Below are 19,541 nucleotides of genomic sequence, written 5' to 3' on the forward strand. Positions count from 1 at the left end.
CCCCACAATAGCTCCCACAGAGGACTCGTGAAGGCTCTGAGGGTCCAGACCAGGACTGCAGCCACTTCGCCCGTGGGAGCACGTTCGCTGAAAAGCGAGCCACCTCATAGCCACGAGCAAGAGATCGAGCCACGAGCTTGAAGCTCAGCGGCGATCCCTGGTGCAGCCCCTACCGACAGGCGCCTATCGGCAGACCGGGTCTCTCCTGATAACAGCCACGACCCAGGATCCTTCCTTCCTCAAGAGCTCTCCACGTCTCCTCTGTGGGAGTGTGGAAGTTAATCTGATGGCAGCCCCGGGTCCTATTTACAATCTCGGTAAATGAGGACTAGTGACGTCACCCGTGACGTCACCCCCTTCATTAAAAACTTCTGATAGAATCAAATATTTACAACTGATAAAAACAAATCCGACAAATCCACCATCACTGATAATTGTAATGATTCTAACATAATTTATCTGGGGCTCTCTTTTCCGTGTTTGGGCTACAACCTTTTGTCAGGGGACATCTCATGCCACAGCATATATTGAGACTTTAACATCACACTTTAAACTTTGAGGTTGCAGTTTCAGCAAGGCCCTTTCCTGTTTCAGCATGACAATATTGACTTGCTCAAATCAACAATCATGAAGTAATGGTTTTCTTAGTTCTGTAAAGAAGAACTGTACTGGCCTACACTGAGCTCTTAACTCAGCCTCATCCAGCACTTGAGGGATGAACTGAAACACCAAAATGAGAGCCAGCAAGGCCTGATCACCCAGCATCAGTGTCTGGCCTCAACAATGCTCCTGCGGCAGAATGGGAACTAATTTCTGCATTCCTGCATTTCTTTCACCAAGTCACAATGCCTGTGCTTGAAGTAAGCATTAATATGTGTCACTCATACCATCAATATTCAATGGTAAAGGGGATTTACAGTTGTGCGTACTCCTGAACTCCTCCAAAAATCATTGTTGCAACTTCCTGCCAAGTGAATCAGCTGTCATGGTAGTCTCATTTCCTTAATTGAAGCAACGGTCACTGTACTCTGGCAGAATAACATTTTATAAATGTGCCTAACTTCTTTTACAGAATAAGTAGAGTTAATTCACAGTTTACATTCCTTTGCTATTAAAGTTTCCCTAAAATTAGGATGAAATAGACAATTAAATAAAAGTATGTTTAATTTTATAGAAGACGGAAGTGGCACATTCATATTTTTCACTCCATTTGTTACTGAAATCATTAATGTGTCAGTGAACATAAATTTATTCAAGGGGTCTGAGAGGAAGTCATGTTGATAGGAGGGTACTTTTATTGCATTTAGGGTCATTTCACCGGTCAAACTATACTGACACCACACCAAAATCTGAATATAGAGCAAATGCTCTCATAGATTTATTGAAAAAATACTTTAACATTTTCTTTTAGCCAAAATAAAAACATAATTACCAAATATTTAAATGAATTGGAAAACTAAAAACACAACATGCATTGTTTACATAGAAATATCTTCTTTTTAAGTATTAAAAAAAATAATACTTTTTAATTATTCTTTAAAAAAAGAAAAGTATTTGCATTTTTTCCCCCTTAATTATACCAATGTTTTGTATGTGTGTTTTGGGAAACTCAAGAAAATGGCTCAGAGCTATCTTTTATATATATTTTTAAAAATATATTAAACATCTTTTAAAATTTAAAAATCTATTAATATATTTCAAAAAATTGCAGCTTGGATAAAAAAACCAATTTTGCTCTTGAAGTAAAGATCAGCTAATACAATCTAAATTATTTACCCCCCCCCCCCCCCCATTTCATTTATGAAATAGCTGATCCCAGAGAATGAATCTCTGAGGACCGCCTTCTCGTCAGAAACTACAATCCCATAATTCTTTGCGACTTTGGCAGCATTTCTTGTCTACGTGGGAAGGGAGGGATTCGGACACAAACAAATTTCAACGGATTTAATGTTGGGCTACGTTGCCGATAACCGTGACATGTCAGGTGGATTTGAGAGATAACTCCATGACATATGAAACATGTGGCTCAAACCTGAAGAGATTCTGCTGAAGAACGCCTTTAAATTATGGGTCACCGAGAAGGATAACGACTATTTCGTACTGCAAAGGAGACGAGGGTACGGGGAAGGTGGCGGCGGTTTGACAGGTAACGTTCGCGGCTCGGTTTTCACCTCCTCGCACGAAGAGGACCGCTGCTGCGGCTTCGCCGAAACACATGAAATAAACAAACAAGCTTTGACCGGGTTGACTCGCCATACATTTGCTTATCTTACGCGCCGCCTGTCATGTGTGGGGCGGGTGCTGCTGTATAGCCCACTAGATTAAAAAAAAAACCACACACACACACACACACAAAAAAAAAACCCCAAAACAAAAAAACTCATTGCAACAGGTACAAGCGTCGGTGTCGAAATTGCATGAGTCGGTTTCGGTAGTGAACAGCTGGTTTCTCAGGTTGACACTCCAGCCTACAGGAGTAGAAGGGCTGTTTGAGCGGACGTGTCATATAGTGGCTTATTGGGTTTGTTTGATGTTTGTAACAGCACAGAGTTGACGAGGTCACAGGGGAAACGTGTGTCTGTCTGTCTGTCTGTCTGTCAGTCAGTCAAACACACAGCTCATCTCATTTCCTGCTGATTGTGTTTAGGTTGCAGGATGTACACCGGCCTAAAAGCTTTGAGCCACGGTTTTTGTCAGATGCAGATTCGAGTCACAATTTGCGAGCTGACAAAAGCAGACCCCAAATCACGTGTTACGTGTCGGAGGAGCATACTGATGGTACCGGTTCATCTTAAAAAGGATGTCCCATCCTTCGTGAGCATTTACCATTTGCTGCTGGTTTCCCCCAGTGTGTGAAGATTTGCACCCCTTTCTCCCAGAGGCTAGAGATAAAACACTTGAATCTGTCATCTTACTACATTGGAAGGGACTTCTCCCTGTACAATAAATGTGTCGCCCACTTTGCGGAGACACTGAAGCTTAGTTGGGCTGTCACACTGTAAATAAAGGACATGTTATAGTTTTTCCCGAAAATGAGATGTTATCTTTTCGCATTGAGAGAAAACTATTGTTTCAGCAGGGTATGGTTGCAACTAGCGGTTGTTTCCATTATTGATGAATCCGTCAGTTATTAGTATTTTTTCATGTATTGTTAAGTCTAAAGAAAAATGTCCGAAAAAGATCCCGAGGTCAAGTCTTTAAATCGCTTGTTTTGTCCAACCAACAGTCCAAGACCCAAACTTTACAAAGGATGGCAAATCCACACATTTTAGAAGCCAAACAAGCCAAAGCAAATACACTTTTTGCAGTTTGTTCTTGTTAAATTTCTTAAAAGATTAGTCAACTATAAAAGTGGTCATTGATGCATTTTCTGTTAGTAAACTAACCAATTCTTCAGCCCTACTATAGATATTTTGTAGAGTTGGCATAACAGCTTTCCCTGTTTTCTTGTTTTGGAAATGTGAATAAATAAATGTGATTAAAACAAATATATAAAATGTAAAACTGGCTGGCAATATTATTAGCAGACCTACTGATCATATATTTTTAAATGACAAATCTTGGGGAATGAACAGTAATTCGGGGATTGTACCCTTCCATATTGATTAATTATGACTTTGATTAGTTTTTGTTTAATTTAATCTTATCTTCCAGTTACAGGAAAGAGTGGTGCATGTTCAAAGCAACTAGCTGAAATTTCTTTTTCTTTTTTTTTCTTTTTTTTTTTCCCCAGGAATGATTTATGAACTTTTGAAAAAAAGCAGCATTCTCCTTTACATTGTGCAACATCAAGTTCACCCTCAGGTCCCTCAATTCCAGCTGAACCTCCAATGAGTTTCTGCTTGAGATAAAATCTGTTGCGTAAACCTAATTGCATGACATTCTTTACTGACTTGGATCTTTGAAAACCATCGTCACCTGACGGTATAAAGTTGTGCTTGTAAGACCACCAATGATTGTGCATTTTCACAGTCTCTGCCCTCGAGCTGCAGCGTGACAGCTGTAAGGTAATTAATAGGTAATTAATGATAATGAATGGTGTTGGTGTTCTAGCTAAAGACAAAAGGACCGAAGTCCTGTTGGCTGGTTTAATTATACTGGAGGTTAAATACTACCCGATGGTACAAAGCATGCTGCACTTGAAGCCCTCTCCACAAGAGCCTTTTGTGTCTAAAGTATTTTGAAGACTTTTATGCGTTTAAGCCTATCCTCTGCTGTGCGATGTTGTTCTACACTGATGAGAACATAAATTCTGTGAACCGTGTCTGATCATTTTGAGGCCTATACTATTTGGTGGCTCACAAGTACTACATGTGGTGAGCCTATCCACGTTCAGCAAGGCAGGCCAGTATAATGCTGATGCAATGGGTGAGAGAGTGGTTTCAGTGCGAGCTTGTTAATTATTCATGGAGGGCATGTCAGAGAGAAGTTATAAAGGTAACAGATTTTGCTAATTTTAGTTGTGTGGCTCCAACATGGACCTGGGGGGGATCATTCAGTTCCATTTCATTTCCACTGTCAGTACAATTATAAAGGGACAGTCTGAACAACCCTAGACAGTAGCTGAATTAGCTGAAGTTAGTCATATTTTCTGATGCTGTCAAATCATCAGTAAATACAGCAGTTAAACACGGCTGTGATCAGTCAACAAACAGTGATTGGTAATTGGTCCGAAAATTAGGTCTTTTAATGAAAGACTATTGTGTTCATTCTTAGCTGCTTAATTATCGTATAGAAATCTGATATTTGACTTTTTTTGATTTTCAAAGGCGTCACATGGTTGAAGGCCACGTGTAGCAGACTTGGTTAAAAATATCAATGTACTGTATGTTACAGGCCTCCTTGTGGGAACTCTGGATACTGTGTTGGACTCCACATCCAAAGTTGCTCCCTACCGTATTCTTCACCACACACCAGACTCACAAGTGTACTGGTCAATAGCATGTGGTATGTCACTGTATTTTCATTTTATTTTGGCAAATATTTCAATAGGCCATGCTGACATAGCATAAAAACACTCACTGTTAATATACTGACGTTTTAGCAAAATTCAGTCAGAATCACAATGAAGCCAGTATTCTGAAATTCAAGTTAATGTGAGAACTAACAGCAGAAGTTGTTTCTCCTGTTACCTAGGACTTTTTTTAGTGACAAGTCTATTTTCCTCAGAGATTAAAACAAACAAACATGATAATACTTTCAAAATAAAAGCATGCTCCACTTTATTAATCAGCAATTTTTTACGTTTTGCCTTGCGTTTGTGTAATTTTTCTCACTCTTGATATTGGGTCAGGTGTCACCAAAGAGGAAATTGTTCAGCACTGGGATTGGCTGCAGCAGAACATCATGAGGACGCTCTCTGTTTTCGACTCCAGCGAAGACATCACCAGCTTTGTACAGGGCAAGATTAGAGTAAGACCCATAAGAACAGACATATTTAACTGGGGACTCAGAACATCCCACACAACTAAATATTCAACAAGGTTATCTCTCAGCAGGGCTTTAATTGTAATGCTATAAAATACTGCATATGGTATTGGGCTGTACATTTTTCTAAAACTGTAGTCTCTGACCATCATTTGCTTAAACTGTAGTTCATTGACTTTTTGGCCATTTGGGGGCAGCACAACTAGCTGTAAAAACAATAGTGACACATTATCACGAGCGTGGCAAATGTGTAAACAAACAGTTGACTATTTCCATGTCATGCAGACGCAGAGCAACATTACCAATTATTCAGTCATGTCTGGCCACCCAGTGAATAATTCCAATATTCACTCTCGTTTTAGCTCTGTTGGTCTTTACTAACTTCTCTTCAGCTTCTAAATTCTCCACTATATTCACCTTTGTCTGTCTGCTGTTTGGTGTTAAGAATGTAGTGTAAAGCGGATTTATCAGAGGTTTTTGGCTGGAAGAAAAAGCTTCCTGCTGCATCTGCAAACAACACATATTAGAGTGGTGAGACTGAATGAAAGCTAGTTTGGAGGCCATGAAACCAAAACAATGAGCTGAAAGATGCGACAATGTTCTGTATAACTGAGGTGAACTGCAGAATTGGGTGATAATTAATTCTTTAAGAGGAACACCTTTCAAATTACTCACAGTCCTTTTTTCCATTTTTGATAAAAAGGTATTGATTACAGCAGCTTTAATGAACATGATGCATTGTTCTAAAATCACCCTCAATCTGCAGTAACCCTCTATATTTAATATGTTAGGGTCTTATTGCTGAGGAAGGGAAGGCATCCCTGGTGCTGGAGGACGATCCTGAGAAGTTCCGAGAAGCACTTTTGAGGTTTGAGAAGTGGTTTGAGCTGCCACCAGAGGAAAAGCTGGTCACATATTACTCATGCAGCTACTGGAAAGGCAAAGTGCCCTGTCAGGGCTGGCTCTACCTCAGCACTAACTTCCTGTGCTTCTATTCATACCTGCTGGGAGCTGAGGGTAAGCCATTTCTGTGCCCTTTCATAACATGTGCTGACATTTGTCTTGATAATGTTGATAGGTGGCAACAAAGACTGTGGCAGCTCATAACGGCCACCATAGTGGGCTTTTATGGCCTTACAGGAACATTTTTTCATTATAAAATAGCTCTTTGTAATGACAGCTGCCGTAATTGTGAAAAAGCCATTAGAGCAGAGCTCTTAGTGGAGGCACACTTAAAAAATAGTGTGGCAAATGAAAACCTCATGACACCGAGTGACATTTTAAGAATATTCACAAAGACAAACATTTTAATTTCTTTGACATCAGTAATTCTTTATAATTGTGCCACGGAGTATGTTGTTACTGCAGTGGATTGCACTTGTTTTAATTACTGAGAAATTGGGCTTTGTTGGACAAAAAGAAAACAGAATTGCACAATAATCATAACACCAATTTACCAGTTCATTCAATATAACTGTCCTTGCGTCTGTGAGCCTTAATCACAGATTTCATTTTCATTTATTGTGTATGACTGCAGTGAAACTGGTCATCTCGTGGGACGAGATCTGGAGGCTGGAGAAAACCTCTAACGTTATTCTGACTGAGAGCATCCATGTCTTGGCTCATGGAGAGGATCACTACTTCTCCATGCTGCTGCACCTTAATGAAACCTTCGTTATCATGGAACAGCTGGCTGACTACTCTATCAAGCGTCTTTTTGACAAAGAGGCCTTCCAAAGAGAGTCAGCGCTCTTCGATCCCCTGCAAATTACCAAGCGGTACTGTCTGTCTGCTACACTGAATAGCTTTACATGATCCTGTTAGTGCTGGCTGCCAACTGTAAGAAAACGGAGTAAACACAAAGTTTGACTTGATTCAAATGTTATTTCTGTTTCTTTTAACCCTTCTCAAGTGTCAAGTAGGTCATACAGGACAATATTGGTGTTTGGTATTTTAAAAGCAACTTACTGTAGTTGTTTACTTTGACCATTTTTACTACATATTCCAGCTTTTGATTTGATATTGAAGCTAGAATCTTGCTTTGTAATTAAGAAAAAAAGAATTTCAATAAATGTTTTTACGTTTAGGGTTATAATAAAACAACAGGGCAATAAAGAAACTGTTATATAGAGGTAATTATGAGACCGTTCTGCATGTGAGTTTGAAGGATGCTTAAAGGATGTTGTTAGAAAACTTTAACGTGATGTTCTGTTCTACAGTATTTTCTGCTTTACTTCCCCCACAGAGGCCTAGAAGCTCATGCAAAGAGTGCACAGTTTCGGACGTTTTTCAGGCTTCCGAAGGAGGAAAACCTCTTAGAGGTGCACGAGAGCTTCCTGTGGGTGCCCTTCAGCCATTTTAACACACTTGGCAAGATCTGTCTGTCTGAGAACTACCTGTGTTTCGCCAGTCAGGATGGAAGTCAATGCCACGTCATCATTCCAATGCGAGAGGTAAAGTCAATAAAGGCAGTACTCCTGGATCGATAAAAACACTTCCAATAACGCACAGGCTCAAATTGCACACTGCATACCGATGAATAGCAGAAAACTCCAAAAGTGACTGTCAGGTCTGCCAACATTGCCTTCTTCCAGGTCGTTAATGTTGAGAAGCCAGAATCCAGCAGCAGGGCTTTAACGGTGTGTGTGCGTGGCAAGAGGGCGCTGCGTTTCTCTGAGGTGCGGGACTACCAGCGGCTTGCCAACACAATTCGTAGCAGGTGTGGCATCAGTGCCAGCCCTCAGCACTCTGCTTCATCAGAGGTAACGTTATTTAACTGCAGCTTTAATTGTGCAATTTTAGTTGTTTATTTACTCCTTCTGTTCATTCTATATAGACTGGAGTGGGTTCTGACAATGAAAAATGATTTGTCTTTATCTCCAAGGCCATACGAGGCGAATGCCAGTCACTAATCAACCACTTTGAGGACAATCCAGAGGATGTAACTCTGATGGTTGGACAGAAAGATTGCAGCAAGGCAGTGAGCACCGAGGCTCTCATGACTGTTTTCCACCCCCAGGATGTCGAAAACCTTGACCCCAAAATGGTAAATACCAGAGTTCTGTTCAAATCAAGCTTCCGTCTGTTTTCACCCACATTTTGTGGAAAACCACCACATTCACTGACAACATCTGACTGGATTACCATCATGCAATTGTAATGCATCAGAACCTAAAATATCTATGCACTGCAAGAGGGGGGTGTGTGGGTGGGTGTCCAATCAGTTCAGGAGTTGACATATATAAAAATGAAGTATGCGTTGCAGACCATTTACAGTAACAATGAGGTGTGCTGTATGTGTGTTTGAAAGCTTAAAGAAAAGATGAAGGAGCAGTCTTGGAACATCCATTTTGCTGAATATGGACGTGGCACGAGTATGTTCTTCACCAGGAAGACACAAGACTTGATTGTTCGTGGTGTTCCTGAGGCCTTGAGGGGAGAGCTGTGGATGCTTTTTTCAGGTGTTTATACATCAAACATTAATCTTGTCATGTTATGCACAGTAAACTATATGCTGTGTCAGTGATTTGATAACAAAGCCGTGCATGACTGAAAGTGTCATGTACTCAAGTGTTCATTCAACATCAATAATGAAGTAAAAGTTGGTTGGTGTGGGAACTCTGTAGCATCTGTTTTTGGACTGGATGTGGTTTTGCTTCTGTAGGAGCTGTGAACGACATGGCCACTCACCCCGGCTATTACACTGAGCTGGTTGAACAGTCTCTGGGCACAAGCACTCTGGCTACAGATGAGATTGAAAGAGACTTACACCGCTCTTTGCCAGAGCACCCTGCCTTTCAGAGTGACACAGGAATCTCGGCTCTACGCAGAGTCCTTACTGCCTATGCCTACAGGAACCCTAAAATCGGATACTGCCAGGTATTTTGATTTCTTTAGGCTTTTTGTTAACAGGCAGAAGAGCCCTGATTGACAGCTCTTAGAGGCTGTGAGTAAAATGCAGGAACAGCTATCAGCCAATTACTGTTACTTTTGCCAGAGGTTTGTTATCACTGAAAAATCTATGATAATTATGAAAAAACACATACAAAAACACGATTACCAGGAAGAGATACTCTCATAATCATACTTTCTTAATTTCTACTGGTAATTTATGTGAGAATATCCTGTTTTTGTGGTTTTAACAATGATGGATGAGGGGATAGTTATGGTACAGACTAAAAAGGCCACGTACCTTGTGGAAAAAAACCACTGGAGGTGAGAAAAGGCCACAGATACTCTAAAACAATTGAAAAATATTTTCAAGAATGCACTTAAAAATGTCCCTCGTAGACACAAATATCTTTATACTGGCCTCCACTTTGCAGTTAACCTTACACTTAGGACTGAAATAATCTGTTTTTGAAAGTGTGTCCTTTTTGTCCTGCTCAGGCCATGAACATTCTCACCTCAGTTCTCCTGCTCTACGCAAAAGAAGAGGAGGCCTTCTGGCTCTTAGTAGCCGTCTGTGAGAGGATGTTGCCGGATTACTTTAACCGTCGAATAATTGGTGAGAGGGGAAGCAAAGGATGCCATTCTGATACTGTTTCTGCTGGCAACTTGTGGATGTAAAATTCTAATATTTTAAGAATTTACTTGTGCTTACAAATGTTGCCCATCTTTCTTCAGGTGCTTTGGTCGACCAGGCAGTGTTCGAGGATCTGATTCGAGAAAACCTCCCCCAGTTGGTGGAGCACATGACAGACCTGAGTTTCTTCTCATCCGTGTCCTTGTCCTGGTTTCTCACTCTCTTCATCAGTGTCCTGCCCATAGAGAGCGCTGTGAACGTGGTGGACTGTTTTTTCTACGATGGCATAAAAGCAATTCTGCAGCTCGGCCTGGCTGTGCTGGACTACAACATGGAGGCTCTGATCAGCTGCAACGACGATGCAGAGGCCGTCACCATCCTCAACAAGTCTGTGTGAACACAAACTAAGCAGAGCTGACATATTTTAAACATTAGTGCTCTGCAAATGAATGTTTCTCTATCCCTTATGGTTTTTTTCAGATTCTTTGACAGTGTTACAAACAAAGACAGTCCATTGCCCCCAACAGTGCAGCAAGCTTCAGTGGGCAATAATGATAAAGCATCCCACTTGAATGTAGATATCAGTGAACTCATCCGAGAGGCCTACGAGGTACTGCAGGTTATTTCAGTATCAGTTTCAGTCAGGGATGTGGGTTTTGGGGTTGATTTGAACTAATCTTGTTTCTTTACAGAAATATGGAAACATCCGTTCAGAGGAGGTCGAGAGCTCACGGAAAAGAAACAAACTGCATGTGATCCAGACACTGGAGGATACAACCAAGCAAAATGTAGTAAGTGCCCACTGATTTTAGAGTAAGTAGTGTAATTAAATTGTTACATTGTTGGCATTAAAGATTGATTTTAAAATCTGTTTTCAGATTCGGGTGGTGTCCCAAGAAGTCAGATTCAGTGCCTCACACCTTGATGAGCTTTATAATTTGTTCAAAGTGAGTCAAAAACGTAATACAGTATCTTCAGTTTCATCATGCATAAATGACAGTTGTCATAATTAAGAAATGAGAAATAGACAGGTCATACTGTATTTCTCTTTGTTCTCTTTGTTTAGAGGCAGCATTTCCTCAGCTGCTACTGGACAATGCAGAGCCCAGCTCTTCTACATCATGACCCCAGCCTGGCCTATTTAGAGCAGTACCAGTTGGGTTTCCAACAATTCAGCGTGCTCTTCTCCCTACTGGAGCCCTGGGCTTTCTGCAGCACCAAGTGCACCCTCTCCCTCTGGGTCTTCCGCCTGATAGATGAGAACCAGGACGGCCTTGTCAACTTTAAAGAGTTCTGCTGTGCCCTTGGTAAGCTCACGTGTTCTCTACTCTCCACTAAAGCAGCTGTGAACCTCACTATCCCCACTGCTATAACTGCATATTTCTTCTCCTGCAGATACGTTGTACAGTGGATCTTTCACAAATAAGCTGAAATTCCTCTTCAAGCTGCACCTGCCACCAGGTGAGTGACGAACAAAGGGTAAAACCAGCAGCAGCAAATCTAAATTTAGTTGTCTCAGTGGCACCTGTCTCTTGTAAAATAGAAAATAGAATTGTGTTACTGTATCTTCAGCTTCAACCACTGAGCCATTTCTTTCAAAATATATTGACAGTGAAGATAGACTCCAGCAGGGTCAAAGTTCAAGTTCAACAAATGTTTTCATACAGGTTTCTTTACGGCCTTCAGATTCTACCTAACGCCATTACATGACAGCAATAACATTAGAGCAGCAGACACACAGAAGCAGCCTAAAGTAAAACACAAGGTCAGATAGAGTCACATCAGTCTTTTATCTACAGGACTTGAAAATGTATGAGTTGTCATTTCAATAATCCAGTCCATAACTCAGCATTTGTTGAGTGAGCACATTGCCTGGGGGAAGAAACTGTCCTTGAATGTGTGGCTCTTGTCTGCATGATGTGGCAGTGCGTGCTTGAGGGCAGGGGTAAGAATAGTCCGTGTTGGGTGAAAGAACTTTACCATTGCAACGATGGGTGTAAGGAGCTGTAAGGGCATTTTGCAGTGGGCTAGTTTCTCCACAAAGAGGATCTGATGAGGAAGCACTGCTCAAATTACTACTGACAGCTTAGCAGCAGAGTAGTACTGAGTCACTGTGATGTGCCGGGCCAGTGAACATCAGGCAGCAAAGCTTGTTTTATGTCTGATGGAGAGTGCACATTGCTTCAGCACCAAGGACAGGTCCCATCGGGGTGTCACAGTCCAAACAAGATGGTAGACAACGACTTCCAATGTGCCCCCCTAAAGCTGGATTCATACTTCTGCGTCCAGGGGCCGCACTGTACCTGCAGTGGCTACGTGTGTAGGCTCCAAGGTTGCCCTAAGTACCGAGTGTTTGTTCTTTACTTCCCCTTCATAACCAAAAGAATTCTGTTCGACCAAACCAACGTTTTTGAAGTCACAATCCTGCCATCATAAGACAAACACCTACACGTGCACAGTGCTGGTTAGTAACAAGTGTGCTCATAATTAAAAGGAAAATTTTACCGCTTATTAATTCATTGTCATTCCGACTTTGACACTGTGCAATGTGGGTTTTTCCTTCAGGCAAAGTATGCAGAGTTGTGGACTTCCAAGACGTATGCAGAATGGGCTGAAAAAGTAAACAAGAGCTCTCAAACGCTTTGAGGATTTCACAGTAGGGCAGCCCTGAGCCCTCATGGACTTACTGAGAGCCCACATCAAAGTCTGTGACTGTGTGAGGGGGAGGCATTGGAACTGGGCCAAACACTGCATTGATCAAGGGTTTTTCCAATTTTGAGGACATTACAGATAGGAGCGCTAAAAAGGGTATCATTCGGATTACAATATTAACAGTTCTACATCTGTGGAACATAAGGGACAGTTTGTGCTCTGTCAGAACTAGTTTGTAACAAGGGTTGTGTGACCATGTCGGAAATCAAAAGTGTGTATACCTGATTCGAACGACTACACACGAAGGTAGTTTGTCATAAAGAGGGCGTCGACGCAATATCATTTAGAAATGGGGACATTTTCAGACAGTCTCTCCAGGAAGACACTAGACAATAGTGTTGGACTTGGTTGTACATGTGAAAAGTGCCACAACAAGTTCTGTAACAAATGAAAGAATGAAGCCAGAGGGAGAAGTCCAATCCTTGGCTCCTTTCTCAGCTCTGCACAGCCGGCCAGTCATGGTGTAAAGTGGGTGAGATTGTTGGATTGTTGGTTTTCGGAAAGTTACAGAAATGGTTGGACACAGACCCCCTAATCTGACGTTCGAAAGGTGTGAGGGGAGGGAGTTTCTGAAAACCATTCGACAAGAAGTTCCGACGGAGCGTACTGGCACCTTAAACAGGATTAACTCGTGGCAAATGGACTTTTGCATTACGCTGTATCTTGTGTGTAAACTGAAATTAGTTATTGTGTGTACAAAGGTTATAATTTGACATACTGGCACAAACAAAGATCATATGGAGAGAGAGCATTCAGTAAAGTTCATGTTCATCTGCCCTTTAGGTTTGAAATAAAATTCTAGATTTTAGCCTGCTGCAGGCAATTGAAGAAATGTCACCCCAATCAGTCAGGTTTATCGTGTTTGAAATCCTGAATATCTTCAGCAGCAGTCATGACATAGACACACTGAATGAATAACCAACACGGCAATTTGTCAGGTTGTGCTGCTAATGCAGCACAGAGCTATCAGGCAGATATAAGGAGACTGCTGGCTGGCGAGGGTAATGGTTTAATCACAGTCACAGTCAGTGGTGGGGGTGGGAGCATAGACATGTGGCACATCTGAAGTAATAGTAGAGTGAGAAATTAAAATAATACAGATAGTCAGAAAGCATTTTACGAGGGAATGCCTTATTTTATTTTGAAGACAATAATCAATTTCCTTTGCACAGAATAGGTATGAATGAGTCTTTATTCACATGTGACAATACTGTATATAACAATGAGTTACCACTTTATTAGCCCCTCTAATGCATATAAATGAGTAGAGCCACTTTTTAAATATCAAGCAGTATTTAAATACAACACCACCACTAACTACAGTATATATCTAAGGTCATGTTAAAGGTTAAAAAAAAAGACAGAAAACTTCACGATGATGTCATCTATTGCAGCAGTGGTTGATTGGATTGCATTAGGCTGTATCTAATAAACTAATAACTCGGTGTATATGCACATCTATGTTTTCTTCAATCAGATTCTTTAACAAATCTCATCTACATTACTCATATGGATCCTCTGTCACCTCTGTCACTTTGTCTTTCGTCTTAGTGCACTCACAGACAGTATCTTCTAGCTTTTACAGGTAGTCCTTTGCACTTAAAGGAACAAAGAATCCAGCACTTTAATCCAGTGACTGAAGACTCTTCTCGCTTGAGTAGACTCACTGGTCAGCCTCTTTACTCTTTCTTTTCCCTTAAAACTCACATTTAAATTTTCCCCTTTTCCACCTAAATTCTGTGACGATTCTGCCTTGAATGCATTGATTGTTCTGGAAGCATTTCTCCATACAGTTTGCTCACATCCTGCTTATACATTTCAGCATTTGATCTTCCAGAGGATGGTGTGATAAGGAAAAGCCCTGAAAGAGGTAATTACACCCAAATTTATTATAAACACTCCATGGCTACAACAAAATTACTGTTTTGTGTGGTAATGTACAGTTTGTATGTAAAATTGACAGGTAGAGGAAAGGTGGACCTGCAGGCCTACCTGAAACAATGGCAAAATGAAATACTGAAGAAAGAGGAAACTATCAAGGACCTACCCCGTATTAATCAGGTAATTCAATCCATTTGTGTTTACTGATTGAAGAGACCATTTTTCTCCTGAAGTGGCAAAAAAAAAATGTAACTTCACATTTTCGAGATAATATGATCTGATGAAGTACAGAACGTGCATATTATTTTTTCTCTATCTCAGACTCAGTTCATCCAGTTCTCCAAGACCCTGTACAACATTTTTCATGGCGACCCAGAGGAGGAATCTCTGTACCGAGCCGTGGCCCATGTGACCAGCCTTCTCCTGAGGATGGAGGAGGTGGGACGGAGGCTGCAGGAGCCGAGTAGCCCGCCTGAGTCCACGAAGCTTACCAGTACCTCTGCTGCGGAGGAGTCTTCAACCGAAGAAGCTTCTAGCACCCCGGAGAGCTCCGACACCTCCAGCTCCCACAACAGTCAGGAAGCAGGGCCCGACCTCTCGGAGGTGGAGTGGTCGTTTTCGTTCGAGCAGGTCCTGGCTTCTCTGCTCAACGAGCCGATCATAGTCAGCTTTTTTGAAAGACCTATTGACATTCAGACTAAACAGGGACAAGCTAAGGTTGCCCAGCTGAAGCTAAAGGTAAATAAGTGAAAGGATACATTGCTTCTGATCTAAACCTAGAAGTCACCATGAATTTCCTTTCTCTTGGATTGGGCAGTGGGTTTTTTGGTGAGACAGAAAGCAAGTGGTATCATAAATGGAGAGGAGACATCAGATTTCAAAATCTGGGATGCTGTGTGTGTGTGCGTGTGCGTGTGCATGTGCATGTGGGGCTTGGAAGACGTGCAACATCTTTAAGCATTTCAAACACTGTAGTAAGAATCCACTGACCAACAACTTCAGTGCATTTTTCTGATGAGCCTCGTTGCAAACATATTGTAGGCTGTTGTTCCTCATTTCTAATGATGCATTTTCAGCCTCACTGATGAAATGCATCCTCTCATGTAGCCTGAGATTCTTCAGATTTGAACTGTAGTGTAAAATATTTTTCCCCTTTATGCCGTGGAGCATATACACTATAGTTTTATATTGTATAAGGGACATTCTGTCCTGTCCTCTGTATTTAGAAAGACAGTAGAGTTTGTCCTTCCTGCTGTCTCTGATGTACACCTCCATAACGAATGACGTAGACAAGGTGACTGAAAGTCCACAGGGAGATTTTCCTTCTGGATGTCTTGATATATTTTATCTTTCAGATTTGATCTTTTCATCCTGTAAATGCTAATGTGTCCTGTGACTTCATTGTCTCCTGGTGAGTATATCCTGTAAATGTCAGCTTATTGTGAGAAACACCAGCTTTTCAGTTGACACAGGCACAGAATACACAGTGGTTCAGTGAGCAAGGACAAGCTGTAGTATTGTCCATGGAAGCCACAAACCAATTTCAGAGATCTACAGAGATCTGAGGGAAGATGTCAGATACGTTTTATTGAGAGCATAAAGGGTTCAGTTACGGTATTATGCATTTGCAATAACATGAGAGAATGCCGTACTGCCACAGCGCACTCGTCTGTCTCCGCCCTGCAACAGCAGCACATGAAGTAACATAGAACGACTTCAAGTATATCACACTTGAAACTATGATCTGTAAAGGTAAACTAGTTTGAATTTCACAGTGCTGCTGCGGGGAGACCACTTGTGTCCTCTGAAATTGTGTAGGAAATGTCCTGTGTGTGATCTTCACAGTGTGAGTGAGTGATGTATTGTTTGCTTATTTCTGTCATACTCTACATGTAGGATGTTATGCTCTAGTATTGGTGCAGCATTTTGTACATAAAGGTCAGCTCAGTAGTCGTTTGATCATTGTATTTATGAGGCTTGTATTGAAAATGTAATATATGAGATAGTGGACTGTTGTGGACACACCTTAAACCTTTTGAAGGACATTTTGTTTTATCAAATCTCAGGGTGCAATTTGTGTAAAATAAAAGGGAGAAAATGGATATTTTTTGACCTGGGACATATAAAGTATATGAATGAGTTATAAATAGCCTACATCTTGTCTGGAACGTAAATATCGAGCATGTGTAGCATAGTTACAGGATTTGCCACATTATGCTAGCTTTCGACAAAGAGCAACTATTACTGCTTGTTACAGGAAGCCAGACTTGACTTACAGTATTTCAGTTGTTGTTTTCTTCTTATCTGTGCACTTTCTGCCTCTTTTCTTTGTTCTTGCTTCTGTCTCAGTGAATAATTTGCACAGCTGCTTGAGATTCACAATCTGTAGATATATGCCTGTATCTTGGCTGGATCTCAGAGGTGCAGCATTCTATCTCCAGGGGCAGAATTTGCAAATTTATAGAGCTTTATCTCTGCTTGTGTAGGGAAAGTGTTTTAGAAGCTTCTTAAGTGCAAGTGCAATTCTGTGCTATATTTTTTATTATTTTGCCATTTGCTGGGAACATTTTGTTATTTTCTTAATGAAGTACTTATTTTTTCACTTAAGACTTTAGGACCAATCTGAAGTGTATTTCATTGTGTAATTGTAGGGTAATTGACGTAGAGGAGCTTGTTGAAGTCAGCTGTACATACTCCTTTCAGTTCTCATTGGGACTGAAAATAAAAAAAATACTGTGTTTACATGACTGATATAAAAACAAAAACAGAAAAATCAAAACCCGCCCCTCATCTTTGATATGTTGTCACGCCCGAAATCCAAAGCATAATCAGTGACTTCAGTTCAATGAGCCATAATGTAACAGTGCTGAGGCAGCAGAGTTTCAACAGGAGAGCTCAGCCTAGGGCTTCAGGAGCGGAGTAGCTGAACATATTGCAGCCTTTCAAAACAGCAGCTTTATTTCCATCATTTCCATTATTTCCATTCAGTCATCTGTGACCACGGTCCAACTATTTCAGCACGACTGTTCACCTGCAGTTTCGGGCTGCGTTTGTACCATCTCCAAACTTCAAGGAATGATTTTAAAGGCTTTTCAAATGCGACTTACAGCCTCTTATCAAAGATGTTGTAATATTTCTGCTAGAATAATTGCATGCTTAGTCTATCTCTGATGATTTATTATTTTAAAGATTAGAGATCACATAAAGAAGACAAGTTTGCTTTCAAGAATTCATTTGTTGTTTTTCGTGGAAGAAATATAGAACAGTTGTTAAGGTAAACCATTTGATGCTCAGTACTTCCTTACTGTTTCCTCAGGCATAGCCTCTGAAAAATGGCACTTGAGATGATTTTTTTTCTTTTAGCCTGAAATAGTTAGTGGTTTCCTCTTGTTGTGGAAATAAATTAAAGGACATGACTTTGAAAGAACAGAGGGAGGGAAATCAGAGAGTTGGAATCTTCAGCCTCCTGGCACGCTGTCAGATCTGCCATTAAGCATTCAGAGTGTATACAGTAGACATGGATAATGCTCCGGCTGCTCCATTAGTCTATAGTCCTTATATCCTTATATTTGCAAATGCTTTTTATAGACTGTACCTTTTGATTAAAAGCTTGTTTTGCAAAATATGTGAAGCACAGATATTTCTGTTAACCTGCTTGATTAGGATTTTTTTTTTTTTTCATTTCCATGAATATGTACCAGAATAAAGAGTGATGATTCTATGAATAATAAGGTTTGGCTCCTTCTTGCTGAGTAAAGCACCTCTACAAACATCAACATGAATTTACATGTGACTGATGAAATGTTAACCAGTATGTATTACTTGTGTTTTAAAGGTCAAAGCTTTAGCCTGAATCTACTGTATATATTTGTCCATATGCATCTCAACAGCGTATGATATATAGGCAGTTATGTAGGATTTTATTTTATAACACATTTTTCTGCATTATGAAAGGGATATATCAGTTACAGATATGCTTTAAGTTTTTTACAGTTGTTAACTCACATTTCTCTATACTGAGCTCACTTTTTCAAAAATCTTCACGCAAAACAGCAATCAGTGTGGACTAAACTAAGGATCATTTTTCATTACTTTGGCACAAAATGCATACAATCACCACATCTTTCAAATTAACAAACTGTTCCCTCTGTCAAACTCAACCACCACCAAAGCCCTGTGTGTTTACAGTCACGTTTACTGTTGTGAAAACTGTTAAATTTACATTCAAAACCTAACATCACAGAAACTTTCTGTAAATGACAATGTACTTTGCTACGTTCTACAAAGAAATTAAAAATGCGTAACCTCCTAATTGGCCTGCAGAGCACTGTGGCATTTCACCATTCTCTCCATGTTTACAGCCCATCCCAGGATGTTGTCACTTTCCCTTTCGTCTCACTCCCCATTCCTCAGCCCAACAGAGGAACTCTGTTCCTCATGGAGATGGAAAGTTAATGACCACTGTCCATTTGATCAGATGTCTCTCTTTGATGTAATGAATAAAGGATGTCTGGACAAGTAGTAAATGCAGAAGATTGCAAGGATGGATCAGACATGTAAAAACATACTTTCCCAGGTGTATTGCAAGAGAGGACACAAGGTGTGACGTGGATGAGAACTTGTGGACAAATGCAGAAGAAAGGGTTGACTAGTACTGTGGTATTTGTAAAACTTTAGCCATTCCTTACAGGTATGTGTAGTGAAGATGTATGGTATTGTATTGGTTTCCTTGTTTTACTGAAACACATTGCAGCATAAGACAGGGCTTTAATTTGGATTTGTGTTTCTGGTCACCTGGTTAATATAAGTCTAATTTTCACTCTCTTTTAGCTCCTTTTTTGGTCTCTATCACCTGCTGAGGGAAAAAGCGAGCAGAGATTTTTTAGTTGCTAAATTCTCTTTGCTGAAAACAGCTGCCTGCTGTGGCCGAAAACGACGTTATGAATGCATTGAGAGCGAACCACAACAGTAAAGTTGGGGGCTGGACAGTTAAACA

General features: G+C 40.7%; 1 protein-coding gene across 6 annotated transcripts; it reads left to right on the forward strand.

Moving 5' to 3' along the window:
* Positions 1-1,845: 1,845 nt before the first annotated feature.
* Positions 1,846-18,243, forward strand: tbc1d8b (TBC1 domain family member 8B). 6 transcript variants are annotated; one of them, XM_040150028.1, is made up of 21 exons: positions 1,846-2,146; positions 4,837-4,947; positions 5,294-5,412; positions 6,219-6,444; positions 6,965-7,205; positions 7,673-7,880; positions 8,022-8,189; positions 8,312-8,473; positions 8,738-8,888; positions 9,092-9,306; positions 9,817-9,934; positions 10,054-10,339; positions 10,433-10,562; positions 10,645-10,743; positions 10,831-10,899; positions 11,019-11,259; positions 11,348-11,413; positions 14,241-14,333; positions 14,487-14,534; positions 14,628-14,725; positions 14,867-18,243. In XM_040150028.1, exons 1-21 carry the CDS (start codon positions 2,020-2,022, stop codon positions 15,293-15,295), a joined length of 3,405 nt encoding a protein of 1,134 aa, XP_040005962.1. In that variant the 5' UTR covers positions 1,846-2,019; the 3' UTR covers positions 15,296-18,243. The 6 variants fall into 6 exon arrangements, 5 of the variants coding, with proteins under 5 accessions (XP_040005962.1, XP_040005963.1, XP_040005964.1 ...); XR_005709221.1 differs by lacking the exon at positions 14,867-18,243 and having other exon boundaries at positions 14,270-14,333; positions 14,628-14,686; XM_040150029.1 differs by lacking the exon at positions 14,241-14,333.
* The last annotated feature ends 1,298 nt before the right edge of the window (positions 18,244-19,541 follow it).

This window comes from Xiphias gladius, chromosome 17 (assembly GCF_016859285.1).
Source record: "Xiphias gladius isolate SHS-SW01 ecotype Sanya breed wild chromosome 17, ASM1685928v1, whole genome shotgun sequence".
Taxonomy (NCBI): Eukaryota; Metazoa; Chordata; class Actinopteri; order Istiophoriformes; family Xiphiidae; genus Xiphias; species Xiphias gladius.

Coding starts and splice junctions, on each gene's coding strand:
- tbc1d8b (XM_040150028.1), top strand. CDS start 2,020: ATGTGGCTCAAACCTGAAGAGATTCTGCTGAAGAACGCCTTTAAATTA. Junction 6,445..6,964: donor ATACCTGCTGGGAGCTGAGG/GTAAGCCATTTC, acceptor GTATGACTGCAG/TGAAACTGGTCATCTCGTGG. Junction 7,881..8,021: donor TCATCATTCCAATGCGAGAG/GTAAAGTCAATA, acceptor GCCTTCTTCCAG/GTCGTTAATGTTGAGAAGCC.